Source organism: Penicillium citrinum (genome assembly GCF_028827155.1).
Source record: "Penicillium citrinum strain IBT 23319 chromosome Unknown utg000005l:1.0-1900146.0:1.0-1900348.0, whole genome shotgun sequence".
Classification (NCBI taxonomy): Eukaryota; Fungi; Ascomycota; class Eurotiomycetes; order Eurotiales; family Aspergillaceae; genus Penicillium; species Penicillium citrinum.
In genome coordinates this window covers 919,469-940,618 of record NW_026622690.1, presented here as the reverse complement: position 1 = coordinate 940,618, position 21,150 = coordinate 919,469, and the positions used below count along the sequence as shown (strand labels likewise).

General features: G+C 46.8%; 11 protein-coding genes across 11 annotated transcripts; 5 read left to right on the top strand and 6 right to left on the bottom strand.

Annotated features, from left to right (window-relative positions):
- Window positions 1-428: 428 nt before the first annotated feature.
- On the bottom strand, window positions 429-867 carry N7469_006178 (uncharacterized protein; the record flags this gene model as incomplete). The annotated part of the gene is made up of 2 exons (XM_056645096.1): window positions 429-587; window positions 715-867. 2 exons carry the CDS (start codon window positions 865-867, stop codon window positions 429-431), a joined length of 312 nt encoding a protein of 103 aa, XP_056500334.1.
- Window positions 868-4,296: 3,429 nt separating this feature from the next.
- Window positions 4,297-4,652, bottom strand: N7469_006177 (uncharacterized protein; the record flags this gene model as incomplete). Its single annotated transcript, XM_056645095.1, has 2 exons — window positions 4,297-4,457; window positions 4,556-4,652. The coding sequence occupies 2 exons, from the start codon at window positions 4,650-4,652 to the stop codon at window positions 4,297-4,299; spliced, it is 258 nt and encodes an 85-aa protein (XP_056500333.1).
- Window positions 4,653-5,467: 815 nt separating this feature from the next.
- N7469_006176 (methionine aminopeptidase 2) lies at window positions 5,468-7,154 on the top strand (the record flags this gene model as incomplete). The annotated part of the gene is made up of 6 exons (XM_056645094.1): window positions 5,468-5,507; window positions 5,558-5,686; window positions 5,804-6,399; window positions 6,458-6,886; window positions 6,952-7,038; window positions 7,098-7,154. The coding sequence occupies 6 exons, from the start codon at window positions 5,468-5,470 to the stop codon at window positions 7,152-7,154; spliced, it is 1,338 nt and encodes a 445-aa protein (XP_056500332.1).
- A 441-nt stretch (window positions 7,155-7,595) lies between these two features.
- On the top strand, window positions 7,596-9,059 carry N7469_006175 (sphingolipid delta(4)-desaturase family protein; the record flags this gene model as incomplete). Its single annotated transcript, XM_056645093.1, has 3 exons — window positions 7,596-7,793; window positions 7,914-8,192; window positions 8,256-9,059. The coding sequence occupies 3 exons, from the start codon at window positions 7,596-7,598 to the stop codon at window positions 9,057-9,059; spliced, it is 1,281 nt and encodes a 426-aa protein (XP_056500331.1).
- A 677-nt stretch (window positions 9,060-9,736) lies between these two features.
- N7469_006174 (uncharacterized protein) lies at window positions 9,737-10,963 on the bottom strand (the record flags this gene model as incomplete). The annotated part of the gene is made up of 5 exons (XM_056645092.1): window positions 9,737-10,168; window positions 10,229-10,330; window positions 10,390-10,505; window positions 10,561-10,619; window positions 10,923-10,963. 5 exons carry the CDS (start codon window positions 10,961-10,963, stop codon window positions 9,737-9,739), a joined length of 750 nt encoding a protein of 249 aa, XP_056500330.1.
- Window positions 10,964-12,629: 1,666 nt separating this feature from the next.
- On the top strand, window positions 12,630-13,662 carry N7469_006173 (UBA and UBX domain-containing protein; the record flags this gene model as incomplete). Its single annotated transcript, XM_056645091.1, has 3 exons — window positions 12,630-12,711; window positions 12,777-13,108; window positions 13,168-13,662. The coding sequence occupies 3 exons, from the start codon at window positions 12,630-12,632 to the stop codon at window positions 13,660-13,662; spliced, it is 909 nt and encodes a 302-aa protein (XP_056500329.1).
- Window positions 13,663-13,933: 271 nt separating this feature from the next.
- On the top strand, window positions 13,934-16,075 carry N7469_006172 (RAD52 DNA repair protein RADC; the record flags this gene model as incomplete). Its single annotated transcript, XM_056645090.1, has 5 exons — window positions 13,934-14,401; window positions 14,460-14,546; window positions 14,614-14,793; window positions 14,851-15,040; window positions 15,093-16,075. 5 exons carry the CDS (start codon window positions 13,934-13,936, stop codon window positions 16,073-16,075), a joined length of 1,908 nt encoding a protein of 635 aa, XP_056500328.1.
- Window positions 16,076-16,604: 529 nt separating this feature from the next.
- On the bottom strand, window positions 16,605-18,278 carry N7469_006171 (Zn(II)2Cys6 transcription factor; the record flags this gene model as incomplete). The annotated part of the gene is made up of 5 exons (XM_056645089.1): window positions 16,605-17,031; window positions 17,097-17,329; window positions 17,415-17,472; window positions 17,540-18,139; window positions 18,193-18,278. 5 exons carry the CDS (start codon window positions 18,276-18,278, stop codon window positions 16,605-16,607), a joined length of 1,404 nt encoding a protein of 467 aa, XP_056500327.1.
- A 518-nt stretch (window positions 18,279-18,796) lies between these two features.
- Window positions 18,797-19,303, bottom strand: N7469_006170 (uncharacterized protein; the record flags this gene model as incomplete). The annotated part of the gene is made up of 1 exon (XM_056645088.1): window positions 18,797-19,303. The coding sequence occupies one exon, from the start codon at window positions 19,301-19,303 to the stop codon at window positions 18,797-18,799; it is 507 nt and encodes a 168-aa protein (XP_056500326.1).
- Window positions 19,304-19,535: 232 nt separating this feature from the next.
- On the top strand, window positions 19,536-19,787 carry N7469_006169 (uncharacterized protein; the record flags this gene model as incomplete). Its single annotated transcript, XM_056645087.1, has 1 exon — window positions 19,536-19,787. One exon carries the CDS (start codon window positions 19,536-19,538, stop codon window positions 19,785-19,787), a length of 252 nt encoding a protein of 83 aa, XP_056500325.1.
- A 650-nt stretch (window positions 19,788-20,437) lies between these two features.
- Window positions 20,438-20,959, bottom strand: N7469_006168 (uncharacterized protein; the record flags this gene model as incomplete). The annotated part of the gene is made up of 2 exons (XM_056645086.1): window positions 20,438-20,813; window positions 20,871-20,959. 2 exons carry the CDS (start codon window positions 20,957-20,959, stop codon window positions 20,438-20,440), a joined length of 465 nt encoding a protein of 154 aa, XP_056500324.1.
- Window positions 20,960-21,150: the final 191 nt, after the last annotated feature.

The window sequence follows — 21,150 nt, the reverse complement described above, 5'->3', positions numbered from 1 at the left end:
GATCCGCACATCTCATTATACACGCAGCATAGCTTACTTGAATTGAACCCTTGGTAAAAGGAGGATTTCATTACTTTTCTCATCTGATGGAAAATAATGTCCAGGCGGTCTTTGTTTACTTTAAAATTATGTGTCAATTTCGATGATACCTATACTAAGAAGCTCATTAGGAACCGGTCCTGTGGGAATTTCGAGCATAACCCTTGGAATGAATAGACTTTTATCGCAGTCCGCTAAGAACTTGAAACATACTAATTATACATATAGCAGCAAATGTTGAAAGAATGTCCTGGTGACCTAACCTATTACCAAACCCAGCCAGCCCGGTCAAGCGTCATTTCGACCTCCCTCCTTTAGTCTCCGTCCAACCTTCAGTCTTCAATTTCCAAAAAAGAAACCAGTCTCGTGGGTATTTCCTGTCCGTTGAATCATCCCAAACAAAACAGGTGGCTACGAAGCGATGGCTCTTCTCCCAGGATGTATGTTGCTCTAGCAGCGCCGCACAGAGACTGCAGTGGACCAGGCTTCAGAGGGGCTTGAGCTATCATTGTTGTGCCCCGGTCGATGGGGAAGGCGTCGTCGAATATCTAACATCTTGAAATTAGACTCTTCTGCCAACGGACGAATAAGTATGGGTTTGTCCTGTGTGAACAACGAACACATGTTAGCAATGATCGTACTTATAGGGGACCGAGTGTTAGTGGATTCACATACTTCAGGTTTGCCATTTATCCACTCTTCAATCCAATCTTTAATTCGATTGAAAGTGATTATGGCTTGCTGGCCCACAAAGACGTCAAAGGCATGCACGATGGTATCGATACCCGAGCGACAAAACATATACAGATAGGCGAGATACTGAGACATGCTCCAAGGATACTGTAGCTAGCCCAGGAGCCACTCGTGCTGGCAAGGAGATGATTTGTGTTGAGATTGATCTTGAAAGTGAACAAGCGTTCTGTAGCCGTGAGAAGGACAGATCAGTGTCCAGTATTTAAATTGTTGGTGCGCAAGTTGGCCCAGCACTGCCTGAAATTGGCCGCTGCCCTGGCGACTAGTCGGAACGACCTTTTATCATAATTTGCGTCTCACATTCGATTTAGTCTTCATCGCACAGTGAGCTAGTGCAGGCTCATCTCCAATTGCGTATCTGAAAAGTGGATCCGATTAAAGGCAACAACCCATGAATTGCCATCAAGAGGAGAGATTGGAAGTCCTACTGCATTTACCCAACCTAGAAGGACCATTAGGGTTTTGGGGGTGCAATATGCACTGGTGTGGGGAATAAATCTAAGAAATTATGCTAGAGAATGAGGAGAAATGTACCGGAAAAACTACTAGTCTTCCTCCGAACCAACGGGGATGAGACGGACTTGATGATATCGCAGGCGCCTTGGCCACGGTACTGGGTAGCTCTGGGTACATTTTTCATTCTATTTGCGTTTTTATTTCACCAAAAAAAAAAAAAGGAATAAAAAAGTCCAAGAAATTCCATGCGGATTTCCTATTTCGTCCTAAGAAACATTTTGTCACTACTGCTAACCCTATGTCGGCCTCTTACTTGCGCCACTAAGGACTCCCAGAAGCCCACTTCGACAGATCTGCAGGAAAATACACGGAGCATTTGGTCCCTGAAATATTGCTAGTCAAACCAAGCCATCTCCAGATAGCCAGCTAAACGTAGTTTCAACCCACTCGCGGTCCTGCTCAGAGTTACTGAACTTATTTGACAATGGAGATTGGAGATACACAACTGGAGCACTCCATATTGCAATTTAAGACTACTGAGATCAACATGTAGATTAATAGGAGAACGTGTAGGGCCACCGTTTTCCGTGATCGTGTTGTTGGCCGATCAGCGGAAAGGATGAGATGTAGATGATATCCACAACTGTGCCAGAGCAATCCACATTGAGCGAAAGGTGGAGCAGGTTCCACCCTTCCACGTGGCTCGGAGAGGACCAAAACAACTAGATAAACCGGAGTTTGCAGGGCGCATGAGACTGGATAGAGCGAGATTAAAAGTACTAGTACATTCGTTCGGTCTCGTAGTACCTTTTTCAGTTTATGCAGGCCTGCATAAGTACTAGTAAATCTATTTGTTCTGTCAAGCAGGATTGTACTAGTCACTTGTCGAGAAATGGCTAATACTAACTCCAGTTGACTGAGTGCGCATATGACTATCATCTTAAATCAGGCTCTAATGGATCGACATTTAGAGTCTGATTACCAATTTAGGTTAGAAAATAACGGAAGATCTCCGGGACTCAGACCTGATGAGCTCAAAATGCCGATTCGGGATAGACAAGGACCAGAAATCTAAGAGAGCCCACTATTTTGATAATGACCAACTACAACTCACGGGGGAATAACAGAACCAATCGATTTGCTAAAAACAGAGGTGCCTCTATTAACCTGCCTTGTCAAAATCTTGACCACGGTGCTCTCGGAAGAAGCTTGCTAGACGGAGATCATTGTCGGGGCACAAGTCATTAGTTTCAGAATATGCGGACTAAAATGACTCTGCTCAGCACATGCAGACTTAGCAGGACCGGCACATACCCTGACAAACAAAAAATACTACATAAAAGTACACTCAATTGCCCGGGCAATTATGTGGCGATTGGCCCCCATTGTGGTCGGCCAATGATCGTGAACAGCAGATCGGCCTTGGTGGCCTTGGCCTCCATTTCGCTATGAACTATCATCTCCGGCGTTAGCCCATCAAGCCCTAAGAGACAAAAGGTGGTAAACGGGCGCGAGATCAAAGGACATGAATGACGTGGTTCTGGGAGGCTCTCGGGTCGATCTCGTTGACTAGGAACACTGGTTCCTTCATTCTTGGAATACCAAGCCCCCAACATTATTTCCGACAATCCACTACGGCGTGTTTTAGGCCCCTGAAAGAATATTGGTAAAAAGGGGCTGCTAGCCGCTGCCTTCTTGCATACACATAGCCACCAATCACAGCTATCGTTTAGTGTTGGTTTCTTCTACTCTCTAGGGCATTCCATCATTCTTCGCGGCTGAATGATCTGTCTTTGTTTAGGACCCCTGTCTTTGTTTAGGACCCTTGTCTTTGTTGAGGAACTGTGTGTTTGTTGAGGCATTCATTCCAGAAAAAAAGAAACAAAGATTAGTGAGCAAGAGGTCCCGGAGTACCGCTTGTCTTCGATCACGCGGAGCCAGTATCACGGAAAGACTTGGCGTATGAAGCGCCTCTATACTAGTATTGGCGCTGTTTGGGGAGGGGCCAGAGTCAATGAGCCTGATTCCATGTCAAGGGATTACTACATAGAATACTGTACGAACAAGCGTTTGCTCCTCAAGCAAACGTTTTTGACACCCAGGCGGGAGGAGACCGACATTTATCAACCACCAGATTAATAAACCGGGCTATTCTCGGTCTAGCTTCCGAGGTGTTCTTTAAAGAATCCACATTTATCATTCCGGACTGAGGCCAATGATAGCCCAGAGTATCATTCCGCGGAATGATACTCTGGGCTATCATTGGTCTCAGTCCCCAGGGATTTTCATGATTCGAAATCCTGCAAAGAGTATTCCCCTGGCTAGTGGTCAGTTCTCGATATCATCTGTACCAGGTCCCCTAATACTTTTCCGGAGACTTGAGTGACTTCAAATTCTTTATATTCGAGAAATATGGTCAGTAGCTCTGGCTCGTAAGAGGTGGTGCAGAGTGGAAGGGGTGGTTCGGAGCGGAAGAAAGAGTGAAAGAGAAAATGAGAAATATGAAATCTTGGTAGCACGACTGTTATTGTTTCGTGGGCCTTCTTATTGGGTTTTCGGTGTCAGCAAGATGCCACAAATGCGCACGGCTTTGCCTTGTACATTTATGATATGAAGCGTAATTTAGAACATCTCCTGTGTCCAGCTTGTCCACATCCCCTAGCAGTCCAGCATCTGAAGGAAAAGACATGCTTGGTACTTCTTAGTGTCAATTTTTACTTAAACAACATTTCGACGCCTGGTTTCAACGGCGTAATTGGGAGGCCATAGTCTTCAGTGTTTCGATTCGCTATTACGAGGGGAATCTCGATGAGAAGTTGAACTAGATCACTTCATCTAGATTTATACTGGCTTGAGGATCCAAAACTCTGACTGGGAACGAAATTTGATGTGATATCAAGAGAAAAAGCCGCAAAGGATGGTGAAAAAAAGTGGCCCAGGGGTACGAGCCACAACTTGATTTCCCCGTGTGGGTAGTTGTACATGGCAGTGCCTCCTTCAGGAACTTCGCCCCAAAGCTGCATGATGACCGTCACTCTCTTGGAGCAGTCACTCAATGTTATTATTCTGCATCTCATTCAACGTCCCACGCTCTGCGGTATGCTTTGCAGCAGCAAGCATCTCACCACTCACTTCAATAACAGGATTTCGATCAAACATCAGTAGCGAGTTATCACCCGAGATGCAACTTCCAGGCCTTTGATGGTAGACTCGAAGCAAATGTTGTCATTTATATAGACCTAGTCTTGTCAGAACCTCACAGGCACATGGCTCAATATTGAGGGACTCATGTTCGTGTGGTACTCACCTGTAATAGAAACCTGACCATTGCCCACGCCAGAGAAGCTGGGGTAGGGTCGATCTGGACAGCTGTATCTCCAATGGCACTGAATTTGTGCACCCATGCGATAATTTTATCGAAGATGTCTCGAAGGACGATGGCCTTGCCGCTAAGCTTTATCTTCCATCGCTTCTGTAGACAGATAGTCTTCTTCAACTCCACCTGCTCAAGTAGTGCAGTCAACACATCAGCCTTTTCTTGCTTGGCTCTAGTTAGATGTTTCTTGAGGCTCGGGATCAGCGTGTTGTATGCTTCGTCCCATCCATTCACCCTTCTGCACTTATGTGACCCCCAAGATGAATGTTTGGAATCCAGCAGTCGGTGAGGCTGAGAGTGTAGATCTTAGCGGGGTGTGGAGTCTCGTCGGGGATATTGGTCAAATGGCAATGATCCTGTGTCGTCCATACATATTTAGGATGACATTCGAGACAGAATTGCAATATAGATACCTCGTCAAATTTATTAGTTTTGGATTTGCTTAATTTCTTGACCCATTTGCCGCGTTGCAAATGTCAACGCGAAGAAGCAATGTACCCTAAGGGTACAATACTGTAATATAGCTGCAAATATTGAGTCCCCCATCCACTATCCACTCATTATTATGATCATAAATAGAATCTCTCTGTGCCTTTTCTCTGCCACTCTTATTATAGCAGGTTTAATTAAATTCTATTGATTTGACTCTATCGAATTCAATTTTTATATACCCCCATGCTTGTATGTATACATACATTGTTAACTAGTTTGTGTTACTTATACCCCACACTGCAGTCCGTCCTTATCTTATCGCCAGCAAAAATCTTTCCCCGACATCCGACTTTTGTACTTCTTCCCCTCTTTCTTCCTCCCACTCCACCTTGAGATCATCCATACCCCACTATGGCAGCTCAGGCGACCGAGAAGCTTCAGGACTTGGACCGTACGTGCAGTCCTGCGTTATTTCTGCAACTTGGACTAATCAGATTCCAGTGAACGGCCAAAACGGTGCCAAGGCCGAGGCCCCCGCGGCTAGCCAGGCCACCCCGGGTGAGGCTGAGGACGATTCTGATGACGACCAAGAGGACGGCGAGGGTGCTCCGGAGGCCGGAGCCGCTGGAGGTGAGTGACTTTGTTAAATTAGCATCTTGCTTCTCATTCCTTCATGCTTGTCGCTAGGCCCGGTCGGCCACGGGTAGATCAAAGTAGACAAACCACTGACAATATCCAATTGTATAGCCGCGAAAAAGAAGAAGAAGCGCAAGTCTAAGAAGAAGAAGAAGGGTGGTGCTAAGGTCCAGAGCGAGCCTCCTCGTGTTCCCGTCTCCAACCTCTTCCCCAACAACTCATATCCAGAAGGCGAGATCTGCGAGTACCTGAACGAGAATGCCTACCGTACCACCAACGAGGAGAAGCGGTATCTCGATCGCATGAACAATGACTTTCTGACAGAGTACCGCCAAGGTGCTGAGGTTCACCGTCAAGTTCGTCAATATGCGCAGAAGAACATTCGACCTGGCCAAACCTTGACTGAGATTGCGGAGGGCATTGAAGACTCTGTCCGTGCCTTGACCGGTCACCAAGGCCTGGAAGAAGGCGATAACCTCAAGGGTGGCATGGGCTTCCCTTGTGGTCTTAGTATCAACCACTGCGCGGCTCATTATACCCCCAACGCCGGTAACAAGATGGTTCTGAACGAGGGAGACGTGATGAAGGTCGATTTCGGTGCTCAACTCAATGGTCGTATTGTCGACAGTGCTTTCACTATGACTTTCGACCCAGTATATGACCCGCTTTTGGCTGCTGTCAAGGATGCTACCAACACCGGTATCCGGGTAGGTTTTCATATCTGCATGAATTGTCAATGCCCAGCTAACATGAATTTGTAATTAGGAAGCTGGAATTGATGTCCGTATGAGTGATATTGGTGCCGCTATTCAAGAAGCCATGGAGAGCTACGAAGTCGAGCTCAATGGCCAAATGCACCCTGTGAAGTGCATTCGCAACCTGAACGGTCATAACATCGACCAGCACATTATCCACGGTGGCAAGAGTGTGCCCATTGTCAAGAGCAGCACCGACCAGACTAAGATGGAGGAGGGCGAAGTATTTGCTATTGAGACTTTCGGAAGTACTGGCAAGGGCTACGTCCGGGAGGAGATGGAGTGTTCTCACTATGCACTTGCTCCCGATGCGCCAAATGTGCCTCTCCGTCTTTCATCTGCTAAGAACTTGCTCGGCGTTATTAACAAGAACTTCGGTACTCTGCCATGGTGCCGACGTTATCTTGACCGCTTGGGTCAGGAGAAGTATCTTCTGGGGGTAAGTTAAAACCAGGCTGTACAGAGTACATGACGCACAGTTGCTAACTCCGGGTTTGCGTTTAGTTGAACAACCTGGTACAGGCTGGAATTGTCCAGGATTACCCACCTCTTTGCGATATTAAGGGCTCATATACCGCTCAATTCGAACATGTCAGTATTCGTTTCTTCCAGTCTCTGGGTTATGTGATCATTTTCTAACGTTTATCTAGACTATCGTGCTCCGTCCTACTGTGAAGGAGGTGATTAGCCGCGGTGACGACTACTAAACCAAAAGATACAACACGCAGCATAGCGCATGAATTATTCCAACATTCAGAAGCAATGACTTGCAATGCTACAAAGTCCAATCTTGACGATCAACTGCAATCCACCAACTGGCTGGAAGAGTATTAATAAACATGCATGAATAGTGTGGAGTTCCATCCATCCCATCCCCATGCCACACGCTATAGACCTATTCGGCCCAAAATTCCCTTGAGTAAAAGCAATATAACATAAAATTCCCCAGTATCATCAATGATCAGTCAGCCTCATAAATTATAATATACTACATAGTCATGTAGTTGTTATACAACAACAATTGAAGTAGTCCCTGAATGCCAAGCCCGCCGGTCCACGCAAGTCGCCCCACGTGGAACGACCGCCTTTTTTGTTGTCCACGCCGACTTCAAGTTGGTCTCTTCCCTCTTCAACTACCCTCCATCGCAATGACTACTGTTCAAACTGCCTCCCCTCACCTCCGGGTGTCGGCGGCAAAGTCGTCTTCATCTCCCGAATCCAAACAATCCTCCTCCACTCGAATCCCGCCTCCCGAGTCCTCCGCAGTCGACGACCACTTCTTCTGGACCTACACTGAAGAGCCACACCGATCTCGTCGACAGGCTATTATTAAAGCTCACCCAGAGGTACGTTTGTGTTGATTGAATTGTATACTTCGTGCTGAATGGGTTCATTTGGTTTTCCCGAATTCCCGAAACCCTGTTCCTAGACCATTGCTAACCCTGGTTTACCTTCCCGGCATCTAGGTTACCAAGCTTTGCGGACCTGAACCCCTCACAAAATATGTTGTCTTCGGTGTTGTTGTTACTCAGATAACCTGTGCATATCTTCTCCGCAACACTTCAATTCTCGATTGGCGTTTCCTAGTCACAGCATATATCATCGGAGCCACGGCCAACCAAAACTTGTTCCTGGCAATTCACGAGATCTCTCACAATCTAGCCTTCCGGTCACCGCTGGCAAATCGTTTGTTGGCGATCTTTGCAAATCTTCCTATCGGATTACCTTACAGTGCTGCATTCCGAGTGAGTTCTCTGCTTTTCAAGGAATTAGCCCTAAACAACTGACTAACGTCTCTTAACTCATAGCCTTACCACCTCACCCACCACAAATCTCTCGGCGTAACAGGTCTGGACACTGATCTGCCCACCGCAGTAGAGGCATTTTTCCTTGATTCTCTCCTCGGCAAAACATTCTTCTGCACCTTTCAGATCCTTTTCTACGCCGTACGACCCATGTTCATCTACAGCCCGCCTTTCACCTCAATCCACCTCCTCAATTTAGCCGTGCAGCTGAGCTTCGACTACGCCCTGACACAATACGCCGGTTCCGTCCAGCCATTATACTACTTCATTGCTAGTTCGTTCCTGGCTGGATCTCTACACCCCTGTGCCGGCCACTTCATCGCCGAACACTACTTCTTCTCGAAGGTTAAGACAGGCGGTACCGAATCTCTTCTCGAGCTCAAGTTCAAGCCCCAGGCTAAGACAGAAGGTCCATCCGTACTTGATGGTCTCTCTCCACCTGAGACCTACTCATACTACGGTCCGCTCAACATCCTTACTTATAACGTGGGCCTTCATAATGAGCACCACGATTTCCCCGCTATCCCGTGGACAAAATTGCATAAGTTACATGAGATTGCTAAGGAATTCTACGAGCCTCTTCCCTGTCACCGAAGCTGGGTCTGGGTGATCTGGACTTTCATTTTAGATAAGGATGTCGGTCCTTGGTGTCGTGTTAAGCGTGCGCAGGGCGGACGTATCGTCGGTGGTGGATCTACTGGCAAGAATGCGCCTTCTGGACGTGGAGGAGAGGGTATTTCTGCTGCTTCGGCTGGACCGAGTGGCGAAGAAGGTGATGGATGGAAGGAGAGTGAGATCCAGTGTTAAATTGGTATCCACACTATCCTTCGAATGATACTTGAGGTTTTCCTTACTTTTGTGGGTCGGTGTTATGATTAGTTGCATAGATTGCATGATACTACGAAATGTGGACCTATGGAATCAATAAAACAACCTATTTTTGTCCCTTTCTCTTCAATTACCGTTACGAATTGCTCCACCAGAATAATAAAGCTTCCTGGGTATGTATAGAATTTCGCATTTGAAATAGAACGCTCAATTCTTCAAAAGACCTCAGAAACCTGCCACCTACATCAAGAAGCATGTCATTTACTATCAGACTGGAAGCAAGAGCATAGGCAACCCGGCGAGGGTTCGATCATCGTTTTATCACACAGAGTCGAGACGCTCAGTCCGTTCATCGTAAAATGATATTAGACAAATCTCAAAAAAAAAGGTAAAATGGGAAAATAACTCAGCAGGGTAAGAAAAGAAAACATAAGAGAAAGAGGGGGACAGAGCAAATCACGTAGGTGTAATAGGTCGAAGTATGGATACCGGGAAAGGAGGAAGTAGAGACACAAAGAAAAGGCTGATGCTGGAAACAAAACCGCAGGCTCTTCAAGAGACACAGGCAGTTAGATGGGAGGGACGTCGAGACGTGATCGGAGACATAAAACACCACGGCACCGAAGACATAATTAAACATAGGTCACAAGGCGCGGTTAGAAGAAGAAGTAGGCGATCAGGAAACTGAGTAGGCAAAGCCCAGCAACCATCTGTACTGGTACGCCAGACTCGGTCTGTGCGTGCGATTGTTGCATAGTAGCCGGAGCTGCCTTAGCATCACCACCCGTCTTGCGCTGCCGCAGGCCCTGGTCTGCGAGTCGGTCCTTGAGTCGTTGAATTTGCGCATTTGCTTCTGCGAGCTGTGCCTTCAGATCGTCACTAGAGGGGAGAGCGCTGGAAACGGCGGCCTTGGCATTTGAAAAAGTACTGGCGGGCTCGGAGGCCTGGGGAGACTCGGGCTTGGGCTTCTCAGAGAAATCGGGTGCGGGGACGGGTGATGTTTGCTCGGTGGTCTTCTTGGTGCCGGGGGCGGGAGTTTCAAAGGTACCACCAGGGGAGTTATACGCTGGTGGTTCGTCATCCAGAATCTGAGTTGAGGGTAAGTCTGTATACAAGTTATTCATAGAGCCAAGGAAATCAACGCGTACCGACTCGTTGGCACCCTTTGATTCATCCAGAGCAGCATCCGGAGCCAGCCAAGTCACACGGATCTTGCGCTCTATCACGGAAGACTTGGGTGATTTTTCGAACTATTGATATATGTAAGTCTGGATCGCATGAAGATCACGGTGGCGCTGAAAGGACGTACAATTGAGGTCACATTGGCGTGCTCCATATCCGGGGTAACCGTGACGGACTGGACCAGGAACTTGTCCTTGCACTTGGCATCAGTGGCGGGCTCATCTTTCATAGCCTGTAGCAACACTATTCAACTTATCAGTTATGGGTTCGGGCATATCGGCGTAGAGGAATGGCGAACCTTGGACATCGACGGTGCGGCCGGGCTCGATGCGACCAGAATTAGGGCGAACACAGTAGCTAGAGAACGTCAGTCATCGAAAATCAAGTTGATATCGCGAGGTATGGCTTGCGGGGGGCACCTACTGCTTGGGTGCAGTGGTCTTGACCTAGAAAGCAGAATAGAGCGAATCAGCTATGTTCGTGCCTGACAAATACCGAGGGGAACGTGGGCCTACCTTGAAGACAACCGACTCCTGGCCGGTGTTACGCAAATGTAGGACCTGGCACACTTCCTGGTTGAAAGGGCCTGCTCATATCACTAAATCAGTTTCCGAGGACTTTTGAGGTTCTGGACCGAGTGGCCGAGGTCGAGACACTTACGCTTGAAGCCCAGCTCGGGGGGGATCGATTTCAACAGACATGGTTATCGTAAGCGCAAAATGGGACAAATGAAAGGAACAGTTGTACGAGGCGGCAGCTGAGGGTCCCGCGACAGAAGCGCGATTGCGAAAGAGATAGGTGAGTGAGGTTATCGAGTCAAGGGAGTTCCGCGCCTCAGGAGTTGATTATTGTCCACTTTGGGGAGGCTGAGTCATGTGATGTCATGTGATGGCGTTATGTTGCGGCGAATTTCGCAGGGAAAAAGAGCTTCAATCTTGGATATTTTGTTCAAAAATCGTAAAAGGTACCTCAGTGTGAATAAAGTCGGTCCCTGAGAAAATCCCTGGAGTGATTTGGACGCAGCCGAGGAGGTGAGTCTCTTATCACTGCATGTGACCCTCCACAGTGGGGTTTCACACTCTTTGATACTAAACCGTGTAACTACTAGTGACTGGTCTTTCAAAAACTAATTTTATTTCGAAGACAACAAAGAACTCGATGAAAAGATACAAGGAATCACGTATCCACCTTGAGACTTAATGTTTTTATCCGTATTTTTTACATCTGGATCAAGATATACTAATCTCAGCCAGTCCAACCCTGGTGTCTTACTCCCCAGGTCTATACTGGTCGAAACCATGTGCAACCGACGAGCCCTTTAACACACCTCGAACAATAGAATTGTTCAGCATAGACTTAACAATCATGTCGAGTTTTTTTTTGGGTTTTGTAATCTGGCTCTGATACTTTGGGCCTTTTTTGTAAAACAAATGTATGAAAATTGAACTCAAATGCTACATGCAATAGATTCTTACTTTATACCGACCTGGGGAGCAACTTTAAACTTGAAGGTAATTTCCTGATGTAATTACATTGACGCATTACTCATGGTGCCTGACGGCATATCTTAGACCTAGTGCATCAGCCTCTATCTCGTTCTTATGCGACAACATTTCATGAATGTCCATATAGTATCCTTGAAGACCTGTAATCAAATGATTAGTAGGTTAATTGGATAAGGAGAATCAAGTACAGATATTGAGCCTCTTCACATGGTGACGCCTTCACGCCCTGGACAATATGGAGCAGCAGAGTAGATAGCTAGCAGCATGGGGAAACCCCTTTTGTGTGAAGCTAGAAAGGACCATTTACGTCTGCTACTGATTCGTGCTCTATGTTCTCTCAATGCGGGTGGCAAATACTAAGCTGTTCCATGTAATATTAGATGTTGTCCTTGATGTTATCAATAGCTGATATTCTTGATGTATTAGAGGTTCCTCATACTATGAGAAAGAAGTGGTTAGTACTTCTTATCATATAATAGAAACTTAAAATCGGCCTATCATGCAATATGGTGCTGATTCTATAAGACCATACTCAAGACGACAAATTCAATCCTCAAGCAAAAAAGATGTTATACTCCCCCAAGTTGTTTGTTGACCAATTATAGATCCAAAAGTACCCCAAGGCAATGCCAAGTTGGCGGGACCCGCACTGATCGCTCGCCGCCTTCGTGGATTAACGATACGTCACCCGCAAAGCTTCCATGCACTTCTCACCGACAACATCCCACTTTACATCTTCTAATCACCAACCGTCACTCGCTCCATTACTATCTACCGTTTAAAGGTGATTTACACTTCGTGCAACGCTTGCCACATAACTCTTTGTCGTTTCCCGCCGGCCTACCACAGTACCCCACCAAACATGGCATCGGACCTTGATCAGCTCATTGAGATGGGCTTTGACCAGGAGCGAGCGCAACTTGCTGTCTCCAAAGCTGGAAATCGTGGGTTCTCTTTTGCTCAATATCAAATATTTCTATACTAGACGCTTTGCTAATGAACAACTCAGTGCAAGGGGCATTAGAATGGCTCGAACAAAACCAAGACAAGTCGCTGGATGAAATTAAGGCCGCACAAGATGAAGAGGGACCGGCACTTCAACCTGGAGAGGAAGCTCGCAGCTTAGTCTGCAATGACTGTGGCAAGAAGTTCCGAAGCCAGGCGCAGGCCGAATTCCACGCTTCCAAATCACAGCACGTCGATTTCTCAGAGTCTACAGAGGAGATCGCACCTTTGACTGAGGAACAAAAGAAGCAGAAGCTACAAGAACTAAGAGAGAGACTTGCTGTCAAACGAGCTGGCCAGGCGGTACAGGATAAGGCTGATGAGAAGAGAAATGAAGTATGTTAGCCAGCTAACTGTCCTCCATCTTGATGTATTGTTACTGACACAACTATTAGCAAATCCGAATGAAGAGCACAAAGGAAAGCCAAGATGCGAAGGAGGCACTGGAGAAAAAGCAAAGAATGAAGGAAGCAGCGCAAAAGAAGAAAGACAAGCAGGACGAAATTGAAGCTAAGAAGCGCGTCCAGGCAAAGATTCAGGCGGATAAAGAGGAGAGGCGCCGCAAGGCCGAGCAGGCTCGTGCTGAACGAGAAGGCAAGGCTATTCCCCAGGAGGCTCCAGCTCCCACTCCAACATCGGGTCCCTCTAAGCCCGCATCCGAGCATAATGAAAGTCGCCTGCGCTTCCAAACATCCCAGGGGAACATCATGAAGAGACTTCCTGCTACAACGACCCTCTTCGAGGTGGCTGCGGCTCTTAAGCAGGAAGATGGTATTGAAGTGCAAAGCTTTATTCAGACTTTCCCCAAAAAGACGTGGAATTCTGAATTCTTCGGGGAGACTTTGAAGGAGCTAGGTCTTGTGCCCAGCGCAAGTCTCATTGTTCAATGATTTTGGCATTTAGGCGGAGTTTGAAGTTGTCTAGGACCCTAAAAGGTGTTCTTGTAGTAGATTTTGCTTTTTGAAGATGAGCAATAAACATCGCATATCGACCATTCCATTTTAGCTCGCCTATATGAAACGGCCACTCAGTTCAATCCTAAATTTTTTAAATTTGCCAGTTCAGGTACTTAATAACAGCAACTATATCAGTTCATCACCGTACCTAGAGAATGCGAATGGTGCCTGGAATTGCAGGCCGCTATCAACATGTGACATCGCGATGGCCCGCGTGAACGAGACGCGTTCAAGACGCACTCGCAACTTCACACTAATCAACAACCACCACACCACAATATGCCAGCGTGAGAACCCTATTGCCCAGGATTGCAAATTTATAGCGTTGCATTTCCCAATGGACTCAACATCTAATCAATTCCATCACAGTGTTGGCGACCAACATCGTGGTGGACCCTCATCCGTCGGGATGCCTAATGCCTCATCCACGATGGGGACCGCGAACCCCTTCGACGAGCCCGAGCGTCGGATCAACGAATACACAGCACAAGACATCGCTACCTTGCAAGCACGGCTGGATAAAAAGTTGGGCCCAGAGTATATCTCTTCTCGACCGGGTGCCGGAGGACAGAAAGTACACTATCTCTCCGCTGATAAGTGTATTAATCTCGCCAACGAAGTATTTGGGTTCAATGGCTGGTCCAGCTCAATTCAGAAAATTGATATTGATTTCGTATGATTATGTGTTTGACCCAAGCTCGTGAACACTAGAGCTAATGAGTACAAATCAGATTGATGAGAATCAAAACAGTGGGCGAGTCACTATGGGTTTGTCGGTTGTTATGAGAGTGACACTAAAGGATGGAACTTATCATGAGGTAATATTTATTTCTGTTTTTCGGCCTATAGGGGTCATTATGGTAGCATCTTACTGACCGCCCATAGGATATCGGATATGGCCATATCGAGAATGCAAAAGGAAAGGCCGCAGCCTTTGAGAAGTCGAAAAAGGAGGCAACAACAGATGCTTTAAAGCGCTCACTACGCAACTTCGGAAATGTCCTTGGTAATTGCGTTTATGACAAAGACTATCTCGCCAAGGTCACTAAGGTGAAATCCGTACCGGTAAGAACGATCTTTATTCTTCATGCCTGGCAGGTGTCAATTTACTCATACATACAGGCCAAATTCGATGTTGGTGAGCTCCACCGCCACGCAGACTTTGCGCCAAAGAAACAAGCAGCACCACCACCGGCACCGCCGAAACGGGAACAGGAAGATGACCTCTTGCCTCCACCTCGACCTGTTGAACCTGCAAAGAGCAGTAATGCAACCACCAACGTCAGTTTCGATGGAGATGGCGAATTTGGAAGTGGGTTTCGATGCACGATGATTGAGTATCCCATTTACTAATGATTCTACAGGTGATCTCTTCGATGAAGCTGATTTTGCGGTGGGTACGACGGGAAACCCTGATGAAATAGCAATCGAGCCAGAAGTTCAACAACCACAGCCACCGACTCCCATGAATCGCACGCTACCTCCAAGAGCGCCTCCACCAGGCCGTTTTGATGCAGCTGTCACGCCTTCAAAGCCAGAAAGATGGAATCCTGGAAACCAAGGCGCAAGACAACCTCTACCCCCAAACGGCCGTCCTAATCCCTCGGCCATTCCTACACAAGGAAAACCGATGCCCCCAAACGGAGCTCCTGGTAATGTCCCAAATGCCAGGCCCGGGGCACCGCCTCAAGCACGTCCGAACCCGGGCACCGGTTTTCAAAATGCCAACGGACAAGTACCAGTAAAAACAGAACCCATGGCTGGAATGAATCAAGATCCTCAGCTACCAGCTGGTTCTCAGTCTGTCGGCTTCTACTCAGCACGCGCAGCTGACATGCTACGAGACAATCCCACTGGCGTTCCTGTCTCAGGGTCTCAGTTCGATCCTCACGCTGAGAGTCCCTCCATTCGCAAGACTGCCGGTGTGGACCATACCAAAAGTGTGCCGATATCTAGACCAATGATTTCAGGTGGCTCGCCTGCACCCAACAAATCACGCGATTTTGTCAACCCTGCAACCGACGTCCAACGACGGGTTGGTGCGCCCGGGGGTGCAACGAATGGGGTTGGAAGTCCATTGTCTCGAGGTCCATCAACCTCATCATATCGACCACTGACTCGACCAAATATTGACACAAGAAGCGGGCCCAACACAGCTGCCATGAACAGAGGCAGCGTACCACCACAGAACGCAAACGGAAAACGACCACCCTTGAGCGATGTCACCAACGCTTCCCCTACTGCCAACAACACCGCTGCTCCGGCGTCCGCAAGCCCCAACGATCCTAAACGACCGCGGGTATCAGATGTTGGGCCCCAGCAACCTCCCCAGGGTCAGCCTCAATAACGTTATGATTCACTTATTTTAAGGCATATATCGAGACAATTAGCGGGTACTTTTACTATCATGGGTGCTTGCTTTCATCATGGCGTTATTAGCATGTTCCTCGCGGTAGCGAGCGACAAGGCGTTTGGGTTCAGGGTCAGAAACTTGCAGAGTCATAGGTTATTAGGGCAGACCACATCAGGAGTGTGACTCTATGCTGGGTTTCCAAGGGATTCGATAGATACTCATTAGATACACAACACAGAATTTACATCCGCATCTCCTTGGTTGTTCGACAGATACTAGAAGTCTTGCCATCTTTCATGGCTACTTGAGGGGACTTCAGAATATTATTTTCGTATTACCACTGCATAGTAACTTGGAAATTTATTGTTTTGAAACCTTGCAGCTAACATCATTTTCTTGCTAAAAGCATCAAAGAATGGCAAATGTTCCACTAGTGCCAATCTATTTTAGAGTCATGGCCCAAGTTGGAACGGGATAGGGTTCCTGAAATAGGGCTAGATCTATGTCTCATCATACCAACCCTTCAAGTTTGGTTCGGATCACCTGATTTTTGGTTCTCAAAGGATATTGTGTTTGTGCTTGTTCTATCTTCTCCAAATATTTTCCTATCATGGTAAGTACGAATCACGGAATCGAAGTCATTAGAGCACCTACTTGCAGCAACCCATCTAAGGCCCAAGTATCCGAGTAAAGTTTTCATCGGTTGAATAAATGGCTCTGTATCAATTCCTCCAGAAACTCGCGTATCACATAAACACACCATAGCGGCCTTAAATAGGCAATGTGCGATAAAAACTGGAAATGCAGCAGTTTCAACCGGGGGCGGCGTTTTACCTCCAAGACCAACTTCATGAACGAGAGATTTTAGAATATTCACTGATGTGAGTACACAATAATAATTATCAGGGTTTATCATATGAGATCCGAGTTCCAGAGCTTCTATCATGGCACTGTATCATGTTATCAATATAACTCCTCTTTCTTTCAAGTTGGCCCAGTGACTTGGTATTCTTACCTTCTGGATATTGCCAGTGCACTATCTGATAAAGGGTGTGGGTGTAGTTCAACATTTTGAAAAGTGGTCATGAAGGAGGTCAGACATTTCAGTATTGCCACGCCTTCCACTCCACTAGAACGGTCCTGCGGTGAAGTTGCATATAGGTGGATGAGTACCCAGTCAAGAAGCTTGGATGCACGGGCCAATTTTGGGAACGCATTTAATTCCACATCCGCCACGTCCTTGGTATCCTGATATTGTTGTTAGTCCCAGCTTATATTTCTTCCTGGTTGCACATGAAGTAAAAGCTCCATTGCCTGGTCAGATTATTCTTACCGATGAAGGCCGTCCTCTTTGAGTACTGGGTGGTTGACCGCTCTCCAGCGAGGCGTAACTAAGATGTCACCGAGTTCAGTACATCCATAAAATCTTATCAGAACCAGAATTCCGGAGGATCTCACCTGTCGACTATCAATAATGCATATCGAACATTTTGTATTTCTTCCTGTTCTTCAGGACTGGCAGACTTCTGGCCTAAAGAATCAAGGTTAAGACCAAAAGCAGCGCGTAAATTAGCTGCAGCTGAGATACACGCTGCATCATTAACAGCATGGCCAATCTCGAAGATCGTGAGGAGAATACGACTCTGTATCATTTCCAATGAATTCGCCCCCATCACTTCAAGAAGACCCACAAATCCCTTGATGGATACATACAGCGACCATGTTGAATCAGGAAGTACGCCTGCTATAGGCTCCTTGCAAACTAGAGCCATACATAGCGTCAAGAGGCTGAGCTCAGGTGGGGTGGTATTGGTCTGGACTCGCGTGTTTGCTAGTCGAGCATGATAATTCTTTTCAGACACGATGGGAAACCAAGTATGTATTGTTCGGAAGTATAGAGCAGCGGCTTCCTGTAACTTGAGCCCATCACCTATAACTGCGGATACTTGAAGTTCCAATGTATAGCCCAGATTGTTAAGCTTTAGATCCGCCCAGTCCGGCATAGCCAGTAGACGAGGGGCATCTTCTGGAAGCTGATAGACACAATGCTTGTTCAACCTTGATCGATCAGCATGCGTGATTAGGGTACCTCTCGGAAATCACAGACTTACCTTTTACACAGAGCACAACATGGAAGAATCCTATCACATTTCCTTTTCTGTTTCCGACAACGAACACAAGCTTGATCGGCGGACATGTTTGCAAGGGAAGTGATTCATGCGGATGCGGATGCGGGGGCGGAGTCTAGCCTTTAAATACTGATCGATCGGCGTGGAAGTATCGATCATTTGGTGGCATTTTTAATCGTGACCACGAGCCCAATTTGGTTTAGATTCCGCCTAGACACCCGCATCTCCCATTCTTCTTGATCTATATAAATTGGTTTAGATCAAATGTTTATGCAGGTATCATGAGAATTTTCCTGATATAAAACTATCCGTGATCCCCGAAGATAATCGATTCTGACCGTATATACACTACCACTAGTTGTGTAGCGGGACCACAAAGCTCGAATGTTGTCAATTAATTCTTTCATTAAAACTGAAGATTTCTATATAACTATACTCTAGTTCTTCTTGGACCGTACTAAACTAAAATTAACAGCATAGAAAATCATTTCAAGCACGATCTCCAGTGAACACTTCGTATCAAGAGAATGACTCAAGTCCAATCATTATCGGGGGCCTTCTTAAGAGCGAAAGAGTGGATGGCTACTCAGAATCCTTCGCGACCATCTGGATATTCTCTGGTGCCCTTTCCACTATAGATCGAAGAGCCTAGGGGGGTGGGCTGAGGCGCCTGTGTAAAGTCTGCCACGGGCGGGTTGGCAAGGACATTTTCATCGTAGCCTGGGTAGATGATCAGACCATCTCTGACAATAGTAATCTGGGTGAATGGAGGGTCTCCAGGAGCGTAGTTGCTCTGGACCGAGAAGTCACCACATTGGGTGGGGCCTCCACTGGCATCAATACCATCAACGATGTAAGTGCAACTGGTGGTGGTAGAGCCATCGAAGATTCCGAAGGTCCAGGTGCATGAGGCGTTATCCTCGTTACATTCACGGACGAGACCCTGGATTACCCAGTCACTCTCAGATGCGGCTGTGGAGGTGGAAGGTGACGTGGAGATAGAGCTGGAGCTGGTGGGAGTAGGAACAGCAGGAGCCGCAAAGGCAGCCGAAGCTGCGAAGAGGCAGGCTAGGATTGCTTGAGTAGAGTGCATTGTGTCGGTTTGTTCAATCGGAAAGAGAGATTTGGACTTTGGTTTTTGCGTTGTTGGGTCTTGAGTGGTTTAGATTATGTGAATGATAATTCTAATCTTGTCGGGAATCCTGGAGCTATTTAACCATTACCAACATGCCTATGGAGTGGCATTTATACAGCGATTGATTGTCTATAGCGGGATCATACTTAGCTGGTGCTGCTATTGCTTCACCTAGATGGGCAGCCTGAATATGTCATTTCAAGAAAAGTGGAGAATGACAGCGAGACAAAGCAGAGACCCGTCCAATCGGGAAGATGATGCTGCGACCACTCCCGGACGCCCTACGGCTGGCCTTGCGTCTATCCAGCCACGATATGACAATATTGTGACGACCTTTGAGGTTGCTGCATCGATAATCCAGCCCAATGGATTTTTATGGGAGCATTCGCGCCTAGCTACTACTCTGCACCCTTCCAGTGTACTCCTCCACACTAGTCTGTGAAGCTAGATTTATTTTAAGGACTTTAATTCTTATCAACAATTGTCCAGAAGCGAAATATCTCTCTCAAACGTCGAGCTCAGCAAGATTGCCTGTGTACTAGTCATTGCACAAATACGTGTATTATTAGATTAGCACTGTGGCGCAGTGTCAGGGCTAGACATTCTAGCTCTAAACGTATGCCAGGACATTTAAGGCCAGCCAGGGCCAAGCAGATGCCAATCATCTACATTACTAAGATGATACGGAGTAGGTAGAGCCTCCACGTCATAGTAATTGTCGTTAGATTTGATTGACCTAAGTATTAGTTTGGTCATCAAAGTTCTGCGTCTTCCTTTCTTGATTTTTTATCTTGAGTTCAATGAAGAATCACTCAATTGTCTCCTTCTATTTATATAGCCTTGTGAGACCATGTACAAGCTTTGTACTCAGGTTTGAAGTGTCATACAGCAATACCATGATCCAGAGTGTCACGATCGGTAAGTGTGCGGTTGCACCAACTTGAAAAAGATCCACCAAGACAAGATCCGCAATATGAAATCTAAAACGAGGCAGAGATGATGAGAGACCCATATCGTCACATTTCTTCTTGAGCATGGGCTCTAATCTGTCTAATGACTCCTCTGCTAGCTCCTTGATATTCCAGACTATTCTCAAGTAAACATGTCTGCCGTGGCACAAGATATAACAGAGAGGTTTTTCGCCGTGGAGCGATCTTTGACGACCACCAGAATATCTCCCAGTATCCCTTTGGTAGGGGGCGAAGACACTTCCACCACAAATTTGTCTTCATTAAGATCATGAACCAGTAGCTCGTTACCGGCTAGGCTCCATGGCCCATTCCAGGAAAGTGAAGCAACTCGTTCGGTATCACCACCATAGAGGTCGAGAGTACCTTTAACGGCCACTTTAAATGCTGCACTACCGCACATTGATAATTCTGCACTCTGATGAGGTGGAATTGAGATCTCATTGATATTTTCGCGCGGGATGATAGTCAACGTATCTCCACTCTTGTACGGCTCGCCACTACAATATGTAATCAGTCTCGTCAAACTCATCTTGACACTTATGGTCAAGACTAACCAGAGGCAGCTAAAGTTCTTGATAGAGACATTTCCCCCACACAAGTCGTTTTGAATGATAAGAGAAAGACGCTGCGTAACAGGCCTCATATTCAGTAAAATCTGAATAGGTTGAAGATGACCAGTGGCTTTAAATGTTCAACGCTGAGTATCCGTGAGTGGGTATTTGAGAAAGATATAGGCAATGTCTCGATGTCGAGTCCAATCTAGTTCCCATCGTGGCCCACTGGCATCACTGTCAAGCTCACCCTTTCCTGGCAGTACCACCAACGCATTCTATG